Consider the following 15,200-nt stretch of genomic DNA (forward strand, 5'->3'; position numbering starts at 1 on the left):
ATCTAAATTATTAAGATCTTAGCAGCTAATTATTTGCCAGTATTTTTGTGTCATTTCTATACCTAAGTAAAAAAATCAGGTGTTATAAAACTGCGAACTGTCTCCTATCTTCCTTGTTGAATTTTTAACTCACATAGGTTACAACTAAAGAGTAAAAGACTGTAACACTTCTTTTTAATAGAGCCCAAGTCTGCCCTCCTTCTGTCTCAATTGGCAAACCTGTCAAATCCACAATGAAAGACATCTCTCTTCTTTACCTCTGGTTATGGATGCATTTCAGTTGCCATCCTCTTAAGTGCTCTGTATGCTCTTTGACAGCAAAACTATTATTCTGTGGAACAGCTTTTCCTGGAACAGTTTTATAATTGTAGACTGATAATTCCCAATTATACAAACAGCTGCACAGTTTCAGTCATGACTAATTACAATTCTATCTTTAAAAAGCTGCACCTATCTTCTCTGATTGTGTAATAAATAACCTTAACATTGTGGTTTTAATATAATAATAGGTGTTGAAATGGCAGACATTTATCATCAAAACACTGTACATAAATGGTTATCAATAGAGTAAGGCATTCTTAACACCAGTTTTAGGAGCACATACATTTCATAGCCATCTGAAAAAAAACTTTTTCCGTCTTGAATTAGTGGAATGTTTTTGCATATAAATCTGTTCGCATTTGTAAACAGTTTGTAAAATATCACTGGTGAATACGTAAAATGTTTCGAATGCAGGGTTTTTTTTAAAAAAATGGTGGATATTATGCCCATCATACTAGAGGCTGATAATGAGTCTTAAAGGAAGAATCCTGAAGAAATGTCATGATCTCTATGAAATGCTTTTTTTTTGTAAGTCATAACAGTTCATTTCGGCTAGCAATAAACACTCTACACAACATATGTGTTGATCATGTGGAGTGTTACACACTCTCCCTTCTCCATTTCATTTGTTGGTGTTACTGTAAATATCACTTTGTCCATGGCATGCCAACAAAAGACTGTTTACTATTTTTCAGAAGCAGTCACATGCATTGGTTAAGATCACCAGCTGGTGCATTTTGCACTTCATAACAAAGCCCCCAGAGGAGCCATGACTCTAATTCTTTCTTGCTGAATGGTAACTTGACTGGGGCATGAAATTTCAGATCTGGGGTAAGATACCCCAAGGCCTAAGACTCTCCTTCTGATGCTGCTGGTGGAAGGCCCACTCTCTGAGGTTCAGGGAAGGTTGTCTGTTCTATTTTTTCCTCCACTTTTTCCTCCAGATCGCATTCTTGACTTGGAGATTCGTTTTGGCTAGGCTTACTGCTGTCGTGGCTGCCATGACAGCTTGCGCTTCCCAAACGAGTTGATGCAACAACAGCTTTCACTGCAGCCTGATAAAAAAAATTCGAGCAGTTAGATTCCTTGGCAATGATTTCCATTATATAAACAGCCTTAGGGTTTGCGTACATGGGCATGCACACACTCAGACTGATTACCCACTAGCCTTATACTGCTTTCACTCTCCTCTTCTCTACGGGGCTTCCGTGGAATTTCACACTAGCTGCCCTGAGGCTGCAACTTGCTCTGCCTCTTTCACACAGCAAGCAAGATCCTCTAAAAACCAGTTTCTGTTTGCTGTGCAAAAGAGGCAAAGCGTGAGAGCGACATAAGGCTAGTGGGGAATCAATTTCTGTTTCATGGCATTTACCCTGGGGTGAGCACCCTACACGGTGCATTCTCACTTATATTGCTAAGGAACTACTACTGTCTGGTGCTCAATCACCACTTTAAATATTGCTCAGACATCCCCCACCCCCACTTTGCAATGTTAGGGTTGCCATCCTCCAGATGAGGCCTGGAGATCTCCCGGAATTACAAGTCATTTCCAGATCACAGAGATCAGTTCTGCTGGAAGAAATGGCTGCTTTGGAGGGCAGATTCAATGGCCTACTCTCCCATGGTTCCACCCCCAATCTCCAGAAATATCCCTATGTGGAGCTGGCACATTATTTTGTTTGGCACCATCGGTATGTCAACAAAGAGTAAAGCAACTGAAGCAACTCCAGTTTCTATTTATAACCCAGTAAGGGGTCCACCCTGAAGAGTGAGGCAACTGAATCTTATTTTCTTCATTTCTTCTAATACTTTTCTTGCTCTCCTTTTTAAAAAGGAGTACATTAGCTAGACAAACACAGCAGTGTGCATTATCCCTGAGGTTGGCAACCCTACCAGGAACATGTAATTCATGTAATCCAAGGGGTAAGATAAATATAAATGGCATCCTGCAGTGTGATGTATGCCCAGTTTTGGATAAGTCCAAAAAATATCAAATATTTTGGAAACAAATTTGCTTAATTCTATTTTGCTCAGTGCATTTAAACTGAATTCAGAAAATGAATTATAGTACAGCATCTTCCATTAGTGAAAGATAATATATAAATAGATAGATGCTAATAATGTTGCATGTGAAGACATTTTTATATGGGTATAAAAATCATATTATTTGTATTCAGTAAAAACATTGAAGTGAGATAAATGTATGTTTGGAATACATGTTGATTGCTCAAGACAAGCTCTGTACATGTGAGAAATGAAACTATCAAGGTGCCTTGACAGAACACTGTATCTTTGAAATGTCTGTCTTTGTCTTTAAATATCTTAATTCTGCTCATTTAAAATAATAGTAATAGCATCATTCTACAAAATAAATTTGTGACAAAGTAACTTGTGCACTCTGTTAGTAAACAGGATTGCCAGAAGTCATCAACAAAATACTGGATGCACCTGAAAAAATTGCCACATCCCTTTCCTGCAAAAATATACATAATATGGAAAGTTTGTAATCTATATCACATCTCTTGTTTTACATTAGATTGTGTCTCTTTTATTTTATTTTTATTTATTTATTTCATTCGATTTATATCGCACCCTATCCCACCGAAGCAGGCTCAGGGCGGCTCACAACACAAAATTCTAACAATAAAAACAAAAATTAAAATACATTAATAATTTACACAATAAAATAAACACAATTGTCAGCGTGCTATGCTACAGTCTTCCTTAAAATTCAGATATTCAGGTATTCAGATATACAGATGCCGTCAGTTGTACGCCAATCGGAAGAGGTCTGTCTTACAGGCCCTGCGGAACTGCCCAAGGTTCCGCAGGGCCCTCACCTCCTCCGGCAGTTGGTTCCACCAGCAAGGGGCTGTGATTGAAAAAGCCCTGTCCCTAGTTGACTTCAGATTAGAAGAGTCACAAGTTGGGGTCTGGTGTTTGGTCCGGGGATTGTAAGGAGATTCTGAAAACCCGATCTCAGCACTTTTTGGGGAACATATGGGGACAGACGGTCCCTAAGGTAAGCAGGTCCTAGACCATATAGGGCTTTAAAGGTAATAACCAGAACCTTGTACCGAACTCGGTAAATTATCGGCAGCCAGTGCAGTCCCCGAAGCCCCGGTTGAATGTGCTCCCATCTAGGGAGCCCTAATAACAACCGGGCGGCGGCATTCTGCACTAGCTGCAACTTCCGGGTTTGGCACAGGGGCAGCCCCATGTAGAGGGCATTATAGTAATCCAACCTTGAGGTGACCGTTGCATGGATCACTGTTGCCAGATTGCCGTTTTCCAGGAAAGGGGCCAAATGCCTTGCCCGCCTAAGATCAAAAAATGCAGACTTGGCAGTGGCTACTATTTGGGCCTCCATAGTTAGGGCAGGCTCCAATAGTACCCCCAAGCTCTTGACCCTGTGTGCTGCTGTCAGAGGCACACCATCAAGGGCTGGTAAGGGAATCCCCCCCCCCCCGGACCACGGCGACCCAAGCAAAGGACCTCTGTCTTTGCTGGATTTAGTTTCAATCCGCTCAGCCTGAGCCATCTAGACACGGCTTGTAACGCCACGTCCAGATTTTCTGGGACACAGGCAGGCCAGCCGTCCATAAGTAGATAGAGCTGGGTGTCATCAGCGTACTGATGGCAACCCAGCCCATACCTTTGGGCAATCTGGGCAAGGGGGTGTATGTAGATGTTGAACAACATCAGGGAGAGCACTCCCCCTGAGGCACCCCGCAATCAAGCGGGCGCCTCCGGGACAATTCACTCCCAATCCCCACCCTTTGTCCCCGACCATTAAGGAAAGAGGAAAGCCATTGTAAGGCCAACCCCTGAATCCCCACGTCGGCGAGACGGCAGGTCAGCAGCCAATGGTCGACCATATCGAACACTGCTGATAGGTCTAACAACATCCGTACCGCCGAGCCGCCTCTATCCAGATGCCGCTGAAGATCATCCACCAGAGCAACCAGCACTTTCTCCGTCCCATGACCCGGACGAAAGCCTGACAGGGATCGAGAACGGAAGCATCCTCCAGGAAACTCTCTAATTGCAACGCCACTGCCCTCTCAATAAGTTTACCCAAAAAGGGTTAATTCGGGACCGGCCAATAATGTGCCAATTCGGCCGGATCTAACGTTGGTTTTTTTCAAGAGGGGGCGGACCACCACCTCTTTAAGAGGTGCTGGAAAATGCCCTTCCATCAGGGATCTATTTATGATATCCCGTACAGGATACCTAAGCTCCCTCTGGCAGGTTTTAATGAGCCAGGAGGGGCAAGGGTCCAAATTACAAGTTGTAGGGTGTGCAGACAAGAGGATCCTGTCAACTTCCTCCAGACTGAGAGCACTGAAACCATCCAGAACACAATCCGAAGACAGGCATGGAGCCTCAGGTTTACATACTGTCTCCAATGTGGCGGGGAAGTCGCAGTGGAGCGACGCGACCTTATCTGCAAAAAAATTCGCAAAAGCCTCACAGCCAATCTCCAATTGATTAGAATTTGGACTGCCCTGTGGCAGTGTTATAAGAGTCCGAATTGTGTTGAACAGTTGTGCCGGGCGCGAAATTGCAGATGCAATCTTAGCCGCAAAGTATGTTTTCTAGTTTAGCACGTTTATCAGTTTCTAGTCCCAAAATGTTGAGTTCAGAAACACCTGAATTCATTTTTTGCCTCACTACCAAAAAGTAGGGTTCCCTGCCTTTTTAACAGAGGCTTAATGGGATATTTACCACTTCTACCATGAAAAGCTTCAAGTGCCCATTTCCACCCATTAAGTCTCTGTTAAAGGTGCAAGACATTTTATCTCCAGTTTTTAGCAACTTTACCAAGGAGGGAAGAGAGTGCTATTGGCATTTGATTGTTGGTTAGTAAGTATAATTCTAGCATTAGCACAGGACAGAAGATACAGAGTAGGAATAGTAGTTTAAAGTGACATTTACCAATATTTAAACAAAGTTCCAGGAATTGTTTTATATAACCTATTGGAAAACAAAACCCAGGGTTCCTGTTGGACCTGACTCAGTTTTCACCCTACAAATGTGCCAGGATTTTTTGGCACAGGACATATTTGATTATGGCGGGGTGAGAGTCATGGAGAGTGGATTGTGGAACATGGCAAAAACAGAACGTATAAGGAGGGATATGAAGTTCCAACCTAGGATCAGCATAGGGATAGTACATAAACACCTAGTTTCTTTAAATGAAACTAAGTCCTCAGGGCCAGATGAATTGCATCCAAGGGTTCTAAAAGAGCTTGCAGATGTAATTTCTGAGCCTCTTGCTATTATTTTTGAGAATTCTTGGAGAACAAGAGAAATGCCGGAAGATTGGAGGCGGGCAAATGTTATCCCCATCTTCAAAAGACGATCCGGGTAACTACTGACCCATCAGCTAGATGTCTATAATTGGAAAAGTTTTAGAACAAATCATCAAACAGTTGGTCCTGGAACATTTAGAAAGCATAGATGTGATTACTAAGAGCCAGCATGGGTTTCTCAAGAATAAGTCATGTCAGACGAACCTGATCTCTTTTTTTGAAAAAGTAACTACCTTACTGAATCAGGGGAATGCTGTAGACATCGTTTATCTTGATTTCAGTAAGGCTTTTGATAAGGTTCCACATACTATCCTTGTTGACAAGTTGGTAAAATGTGGTTTGGATCCTGTTACCATTAGGTTGTAACCGGTTGACAGATCGCACCCAAAGAGTGCTTGTGAATGGTTGCTCATCCTCTTGGAGAGGAGTGACAAGTGGAATGCCTCAAGGATCTGTCCTGGGACCTTTTTTGTTCAACTTCTTTATAAATAATTTGGATGAAGGAGGGAATGCTTATTAAATTTGCCAATAATACTAAATTGGGAGGGGTTGCAAATACAGTAGAAGACAGAAACAGGATACAGGATGACCTTGACATGCTGGATAACTGGGCTAAAACCAATAAAATGAATTTTAACAGGGATAAATGTAAAGTTCTGCATTTAGGTAGGAAAAATCCAATGCATGGTTATAGGATGGGGGAGACTTGTCTTAACAGTAGTATGTGTGAAAAGGAACTAGGGGTCTTAGTAGATCATACGCTGAACATGAGTCAACAGTGTGATGTGGTGGCTAAAAAGGCAAATCCCTTTTTGGGCTGTATCAACAGAATTATAGTGTCCAGATCATGTGAAGTGATGGTATTGCTTTGCTCTGCTCTGGTAAGACCTCATCTGGAGTATTGTGTTCAGTTTTGTGCACCACATTTTAAGAAGGATATAGACAAGCTGGAACGGGTCCAGAGGAGGGCGACGAAGATGGTGATGGGGTCTGGAGACCAAGTTCTATGAGGAAAGGTTGCAGGAGCTGGGGATGTTTAGCCTGGAGAGGAGGCAGCTGAGAGGTGATATAATCACCATCTTCAAGTACTTGAAGGATTGCCATATAGAGGGTGGTGTGGAATTGTTTTCTGTGGCCCCAGAAGGTAGCACCAGAACCAATGGGTTGAAATTAAATCAAAAGAGTTTCCGGCTCAACATTAGGAAGAACTTCCTGACGGTTTGAGCGATTCCTTAGTGGAACAGACTTCCTCAGGCAGTGGTGGGCTCTCCTTCCTTGGAGGTTTTTAAACAGAGGCTAGTTGGCCAATTGACAGCAATGAAGATCCTATGAATTTAGGGAGAGGTGTTTAAACAAAGGCTAGATGGCCAACTGACAGCAATGAAGATCCTGTGAATTTAGGGAGAGGTGTTTATGAGTTTCCTGCATTGTGCAGGGGGTTGGACTAGATGACCCTGGAAGTCCCTTCCAACTTTATGATTCTATGATTCTAAGTTAGTGGACTGGCAGTTTCACTGACATATTCACATGTATTTATACACATTAATGACACATTCTACTAACAAGATGAAGCATTAAAGATATTATTTTTTAACTTTGCTGATAAAAGATAGGACCGTGTCTCCTGAGCAAACTTAGTTGGCACATATCTGGTGCTAATAATGTTGGCTGCTTTGAAACAAAATATTTGTTTTTATTTATTTATTTTCTTCCATTCCCCCCCCAACACAAAATGTTTCTTCCATTTGTATCCCACCCTTTCTACAAGCAGACTCAGGGCGGCTTACAAGTCACACAGTATCAGTATAATTTAGTTAAATAAAATTATGTTACTATGAAAACAACACACAACAGTCAGAGTGGGTTCACAGTGACAATGATGCTCAGTTTGGGCTGGTCAGAGGAGAGCATTATCAGCAGGGGAAGCTGAGATGGATTGGGATGTGCACTGCCTCATCCAAATGCCTGGCAGAACAACTCTTGTTTTACAGGCCCTGTGGAATTATAACAGATCCTGCAGGGCCCCTGATCTCAAGTGGGAGCTTGTTCCACCAGGCTGGGGCCATGACAGAAAAGGCCCTGGCCCTAGTCGAGGCCAGCTGGATGTCCTTCTGACAGCCGGGGATAGTCAGAAGATGTTGGTCAGTTGATCATAATGCTCTGTGAGGCACATATGGGGATAGACAGTCCTGCAGATATGCAAGTCCTTGGCTGTATAGGGCTTTGAATGTTAACACTAGATCCTTGAACAGGATCCAGGCAGCCAATGCAGTTGGTGCAGCACCGGCTGAATGAATAAGATAGCAGAAGTAAAAAAAATGGGGGGAATTGGGTTTTAGTTCTGCAGAATTCTCATAGTGGGCAAGAAGTTCTGAAAGGGATTAACACTTTCCAAGACTTAATATCGCATGACTGCATTCATTTTGCAAGTAGTCAAGTTTTTATGTTCTATAATAACCCACCCAGATTCTGTTCCTTCTTAGACTCAACTGGGTGACTCCTCTATAGCCAGAGAGCTAAGTTCTTCCATTAAATTTGTTTTAGCACTATTTAAAAGACCATAACATTTTCAAAGCTCAGTAATGTTTCCAGAAGAAGCTTGGCAGCAGAAGTGAGGCTTATCTCCTGCAAGAAATTCCTACATTTTAATAATGCAAAAATTCAATCCCTTAGAGTCTTATAACTCCGCTTGGGGGAGAGGGCAGAGAATGGAATGCTGAGACAAGCCAAACTTGCCTGCATTTTGGCCTCCTGATGCTGAGGATTGGATAGCTTGAGAGAATCAGAGCTCTGACTGGGCAAGGACAGCTGGCTATCTGGCTGTTGCATCTCTCAGCTGCTCAACTGGAAAATACCGGACATTTATATGGACATTTATTCTGGACAGAAAGCACAAATATTGGACTGTCTGAGTAAAAACAGGCAGCTGGCAACTCTTAAAAAATACAGTGGCTTAGAACCTACATAGATTTCTGTTTGTGTCCTCTTTTTTATTCTTACATCAATAATCCTGTGAGGTAGGTTAGCCTACAAGAGTTACTGGCTGAAAGTCACCCAATTGGCTTAATTAGGTAGCAATCTGAAGTCAGGTCTCTAGAATCCAACATCAAGATTCTAACTTGGGTTGCCAGCTCTGCATTGGGAAATACCTGGAGCTTTTAAGGGTGGAGCCTGAGGAGGAGGGAGGGGTTTAGAGAGGGGAGGGACTTCAATGGGGTATAATGCCATAGAGTCTACCTTCCATAGCAGCCATTTTCTGCAGGCAAACTGATCTCTGCCACTTGGAGATCAGTTGTAACAGCGGGAGATCTCCAACCACCACTCAGAGGTTGGAACCCTAATTCTAACCAATATACCACACAAGTTATTCTGAAAACAGAAAGAAAGTCATCAACAAGGGAAAGATAATTAAAATTGTTAGGACTGTTTTTATTATACCATTATCTATTATAACTTGTTTCATCTCTGATCCCAAACTGGCTAACAAACATACAGGAATTGTGCACAATCAAGTAATAGTGGGATCAGACCCAATACTTTATTAAAAGTGTCATGAAGCCTTCTGGCCTCGGCCTTTTTCATAAGTTTTGAGCCCCAAATCAGGTTTCAGGGCCTTGAATGTGTAAATTCTTGACAGGTGGGGATTGTTAAACCCTTTAAGATCTGGGTTGTTAAACAAGGTGCCTTGACTCCCTTCACCTGTAAAGGTACGCTAATTGGGTCATTGTGGAATGAGGGAAAACATACAGCTGGCCTTAATGGGTTTTGACAGCTAGAGATCTAAGGGAGCTGTCAAGATTCCTAAGATCTGCAGAGTCATCTTAATTAGGCTCTGACTCCCATTGGTGGTCTGGAACACTTGTGGAGGCCAGGAATACTATAATTACGCACCAGCAGAAGAACTGAGTGCGGAATGGAGTAGTAGGCTTGTTGCCCTGCCACTCCCTCTGACCATTCTTCCTTCCAGGATGATGAAGTACTGCTGGCTGGGGAGCTAAGGCTATTAGTCCACATATTAAAGTACTGCTTGTCCAAGCTACGTTTCGTTAGTATTTATGTGAGGTTTTTATTTTATAAATTGCACTGCCTTGATGTTATTTTCTTTTAAACTTCTGACTGCTTTTTTGTTATTAATAGAAAGCCTTACCTTGTTGTTAGTGCTTTCTCTGTGTGCTGAGCATTAGAGCTCTCCAGGGATCTAGTGACCTTGACCACGGCTACATTTTTGTCCAGCCAAGCTTGTGGGTGGGGTTGCAGCCTGCATTGGCCTCTCTTGCAGGACTGCTGGTTTTACCCCAAGTAGAGCCAGGTGGGGGTTCTCCTTTTCTCCCTCCTGGGTTTTGTTGTAAAGGGAGTGGTGGCAGACTACCAAGAGGGCTGTGTGCTAGACCAGCTTATGTTTCTTGGAATGGCTCCCTGGCTGGGCTGGGTGATAGAGGCTGAGAATAGAAGGGGCCAGGAAACAGACAGGAAACCCTTCCATGATATCCTCAGCACAGAGGTACTAAATTCCAAGGGCAACACTGAGCGTGAGAATAAGCAAAGGGGGTGCTGGGTGTGAGTCATGACAAAAAGTTAATACATTAAATTCATTTCTGAAAAAGGAAAATTCCACAGTAATAGGATCTGTGTGCTCAGAACTAACTGGAAGCTCAGATCTAGCTATTTAGTAACTGAAGCCTAGATTAAATACAATAGCATGGTGAGCTGCAACTAGCTTTCCCAATGGAAGGAGGAAGCCCCCACTGACGATCAAATGCTGGGGATCCTGGGACTTGCATGGACAAAAGCCATAGGGAATAGATGTCCTAATAAGGGTGTGGGTGGGTTTGAGCAAGGCTGAACAAAAAGCTGGCTGAATCATACCCTCAATATCCTATAGAAGCTGACAATTGTCAGTGGAGTTTATTACAGAATTGCCGCATTTCTTTCTAGGGCACCCAGCTCTTTTGAGCCTGTGTGCACTTCTGCAATTTTGCAAAAGGATATGGGATACCAGCACAAAATGGCTATAACAACAACAATAATTGTGTGCTATTGTCACAACAAACTCATGGCGACCCCAAGATCATGGAGGTCTCAAGGCAAGAGACCAGCAGAGGCAGTTTGCCACTGCCTTCCTCTGTGTAGCAACCCCAGTCCTTCCTTAGTGGTGCTGACCTAATGGAGACACTTCCTAGGATTTCTGGAGCACCTTGTGCCAAAGAGGACAGACAAAGTTGGGATCACCTCTTTGCTTTAGGACAGAGATAGCGTTTGATTTCAGTTCACAGGAAGGTTCACTTTCTGCAAAGCCACAGGGAGAAATGGTGGGGTTTATTTTGCAGTTTTATAGGTTTTCAGAAATGTACCTTTAGTTTACGCCGAGCATTGAATTCTTGCAGTTTCTTTTGGGCTGTATCCATATGAGCAAAATTAGCTGCTTTTCCTGTGACCCAGGGGTGCTGTAAAGCTTGAAATGTACTGAGACGCTTCTTGGGATCCAGCACAATTAACTTCTTAACCTGCACAGTAACAAATACAACAATAAAAAGACCCTGCACAATAATTATACGAACTAAGTGTGCAGCAATGATCTTTCTATGCAGTGGCACACTGTGGTTGGATCCTGCAGTATCAGTGTAATATGTTGACTGATGTGAATTTTTCCCCTTGTTCTGCCCCCAGCCATCTTTATAGCCCCGGGAAGCTGATGGAAAAGATAGGAGGGGTGATTTTGTTCCCTTCTGCCTCCTCTGTGCAGCCCTCTGTCTCATTGCTGCTTGTCCACATGGCAGCATTTAGGTACCCACAGATGTCTGACATTCAGAATTGGCAACTCCAGTCAGTTGCTTGAGAGGTGTGGGAACAAGTGAATCAAAACTCTGCCCCCTCACTCCCCGCCCCCTGAAGATCAGTGCTGTCAATGGTAACAGTGGCAAACATCTATTTGATGCTATGAATGGGATTCCCCCTCCAGTTGCCAGATCTGTGCGTGCAGCTTCTTTGAGTGCATCACTCTTGCAGGCTTGCAGTTATAAATGTATGTGCTTGCATTTTGCCTCCCCTATGAAGCTGCCATTGGGTCATCAAAGCTAGTATTTTCTACTCAGACTAGCAGAAGCTTTCCAGGGTCTCAAAAAGAGGTCTTTCTATAAATGTACTGTTTCATGATTTAAAACCAATAAACTGTTAATTTGCAAAAAAAAAAAAAAAGGTCTTTCGCATCACCTACTGCCTGGTCCTTTTAAATGTAGATGCTGGGGACTGAACCTTCTGCATGCAAAGCAAGATGCTCTATCACTCAGCTACAGCCCCACCACTGTAGATTCTACATCAGTTTTGGATACAGAAAACTAAAATCGAAGAAGAAAGAATTCTTCAAAGACTCTCAGATTTCATCATAATAAATGTATAAAGTCAATAAATAAGGAGTCAGTGCCTCTTTCTATCCAAAAATCAAATGCCATAAGATTCAATTATATGTAATGTATTTAGGGCACCCAAATGAAGACAAGACATTTTGTCTCATCTTGAAAATGCTTATAGTATAGTATAACTAAAACATTTTGAGTTTCTAAGCACTTCTCATGCAATTATACTGAAGTTCTACTTAATAAAATGTCATTAGTGCAGCATCTCACAGAACTATATTTACAAGTGTCATGGAACCGAGCATTTGTAACTGTATCTTTAACGCAGTAATTGAATTCTGCAGAGGACATTTGGCAAGAACTGTATCTGTGCTTGTTCATCTTAGCAGATCTCTATCTCTTGAATCCAATAAGAATGAGGCAATGCAACTAATACTTCACCCTTGGTGGCCTACACACAGATCACAATGAATACCAATGATTTTTCCCTCTGCTGCTGAAAACAGAATACAGAAAGCTCTCATAAAAAGCAGAATTGTACTAAATAATACTTTGGGTCTTGTTCATTTGATATCTTGGATGAAAAGTTTTCTAGCCTTACAACAACCCCCCCCCCCAACTCAACATATGCAGTTTTATGTTCTTTTAAACACTAGTGCACTGTAGTGAAAGAAACAATTACCTAATCTAGGCAGTGTATAAGAAAGTCAGATTAAATGTATGTTTCCAAAAAATCTCTGGAAGTGTGTGGTTTTGTCCTGAAAATTAGTGAATAGCAGTACACAAGAAGCTGCCTTCTATTGGGTCAGACCATTGGTCTGTCAAGGAAAGTACTGTCTATTTGTACTGATAGCAGCTCTCCGGGGTCTCAGGTAGTGGTCTTCTACATCACCTACTACCCAATCCTGACCACCGCCCCCCCCAAGTGGAATAAAAAGATGGACACAAGGTTGGGATGAATATGGGCCACTTTGTTAATTTTTATAATTATTTAATTTGCCCATGCAAGCAGGGCACAGGAAGCTGGATTTAAGAAGAAGCTAAGCAAACAACATTTTAGGCACTTCCAACTGAGTTGCCCCATGCCCTGGAGCTCGACTATCCAAGCACGCAGCAATATTGAAAGGGTGGGGGCTGAGCTGCCCTTGTACATCAGTCGGCTCTGACCCCTGCTGTGCACCCTGGAAGCAGCTATGCCACTCCATGCCTCTTCTTTTTTCCGAGGCGGCAAAGGTGGCTCCCAGCTGCAACCACCGCAAGGGCTACTCAGCTGGGTGGAGCTTGTTAAAGTGGAGATGAAAGTGACTGAACCTGGGACCTTCTGTATGCAAAGCAGATATTCCATGTCCAAGCCACAGTCACACTCACAGCCCCTCAAAACTACAGTATCAATTGCACTTCATCATTTTTATGCAATACAAGATATATGGTTCTGCGAAAATGGACATTCTAGGATGATGTAGAGGTACAGATCATTGGTTCGTTGGCATCAGAACTAGTTATTTAGTTTAGCTTATTAAAAACTTGTTACAAACCATCCCAGAAACCATTACACTGATGCCCAGTTGTTTGATTATACCCTTAATTCCCATGATTCTCATCCCTCAAAGAGAAAGCTGAAGGACTGTTGCTAGCAGCCTACAAATCTGAACAGGGATCATATTCGACCAAAGGTGCATTTGAGAATAATCCACATTTACAGTGTGCATTCTATAAATATGTAATAAATGAATATAAAAAGATGCAAAACATAGTGCATTGCTAATTTTTCTGAAATCAGAGGTAAAATGAGCAGAGCATACCAAATCCTTTGCATTTAGAGAGACATCATCCCACCAGGGGGAAACAAAATCGTATTCACAGTTCAGAATCCTCTTGTACATATACTGATCTCCTCTTTCATCATAGAAGGGTTCAAAGCCACAGAGACTTAGAAGGAAAGGAAATAGAAGTTTATTAAACAGAGAGGTAGCTTGATTGTACCAATTCACTTTAGCTGACACGACATAAACAGGATTTTATGCCTGTGAAAGAAACACAGAAATATGCAAGCACTAGATATTAACCGTGTTGTAATTTTGAAAGTAAAATAGTAATTGTGAATATGGAAAAACTGTACAGTTTTTCAAAAGCCCTGTATCTTCAATACCAAGAGCCAAACTACAGACTGATGAGCATTATATAGCACAGCCCACCTCACATTGCAACCTTTCAAATCCCATATTCACTTACTCATATAGTAATTACTTTACTTTATTCGATTTATATCCCGCCCTACCCCACCGAGGTGGGCTCAGGGCGGCTTACAACAATAAAAGCTAACAAAGGTCGATTTAAATACAATTAAAATTATACAATAAAATACATAAAAGCCTAAAAATACATAAAACTCACATTGATATACACTATGCTACTATTCCTTAAATCAGTCCTTCAAATTTCCAATATTCAGTAATCTGATGTTTAAGATTTAATATTCAGGCATTCTGCTCACAGTTAATTATATGCCAACCGGAAGAGGGTTGTTTTACAGGCCCTGCGGAACTGTTCAAGGTTCCGAAGGGCCCTCACCTCCTCCGGGAGCTGATTCCACCAACAGGGAGCTGCAATCGAGAAGGCCCTGTCCCTGGTCGCTTTCAGACGGGCCTCCTTTGGCCCAGGGATTATAAGGAGGTTCTGAGACCCCGACCTCAGCACTCTCTGGGGGACATGTGGGGAGAGACGGTCCCTAAGGTAGGCAGGTCCCAGACCATAAAGGGCTTTAAAGGTCATAACCAGCACCTTGTACCGAACTCGGTATGTTATCGGCAGCCAGTGCAGTCCCCGAAGCCCCGGCTGGATGTGCTCCCGTCTAGGGAGCCCTAACAACAGCTGGGCAGCGGCATTCTGCACTAGCTGCAACTTCCGGGTTCGGCACAAGGGCAGCCCCATGTAGAGGGCATTGCAGTAATCCAGCCTCGAGGTGACCGTTGCATGGATCACTGTTGCCAGGTCGTCGCCCTCCAGGAAAGGGGCCAACTGCCTTGCCCGCCTAAGATGAAAAAATGCGGACTTGGCAGTGGCTGCTATCTGGGCCTCCATAGTTAGGGTAGGCTCCAGTAGCACCCCCAGGCTCCTAACCCTGTGCGCCGCTGACAGAGGCACACCATCGAGGGCCGGTAAGGGAATCTCCCTCCCTGGACCACGGCGACCCAGGCAAAGGACCTCTGTC

General features: G+C 42.9%; 1 protein-coding gene across 2 annotated transcripts in view; it reads right to left on the reverse strand.

Moving 5' to 3' along the window:
• Positions 1-343: 343 nt before the first annotated feature.
• The window catches only part of CAMK4 (calcium/calmodulin dependent protein kinase IV), a 172,230-nt gene continuing 157,373 nt past the window's right edge, over positions 344-15,200 (reverse strand). For both annotated transcript variants that reach the window (XM_060235614.1, XM_060235613.1), the window contains 3 exons: positions 13,792-13,918; positions 10,988-11,140; positions 344-1,376 (listed from right to left, as the gene is read on the reverse strand). In XM_060235614.1, the coding sequence (XP_060091597.1) occupies positions 1,170-1,376; positions 10,988-11,140; positions 13,792-13,918 (487 nt within the window). In that variant the 3' untranslated portion in view covers positions 344-1,169. The remainder of the gene's footprint in view (positions 1,377-10,987; positions 11,141-13,791; positions 13,919-15,200) is intronic.

This window comes from Heteronotia binoei, chromosome 4 (genome assembly GCF_032191835.1).
Source record: "Heteronotia binoei isolate CCM8104 ecotype False Entrance Well chromosome 4, APGP_CSIRO_Hbin_v1, whole genome shotgun sequence".
NCBI classification, from domain to species: Eukaryota; Metazoa; Chordata; class Lepidosauria; order Squamata; family Gekkonidae; genus Heteronotia; species Heteronotia binoei.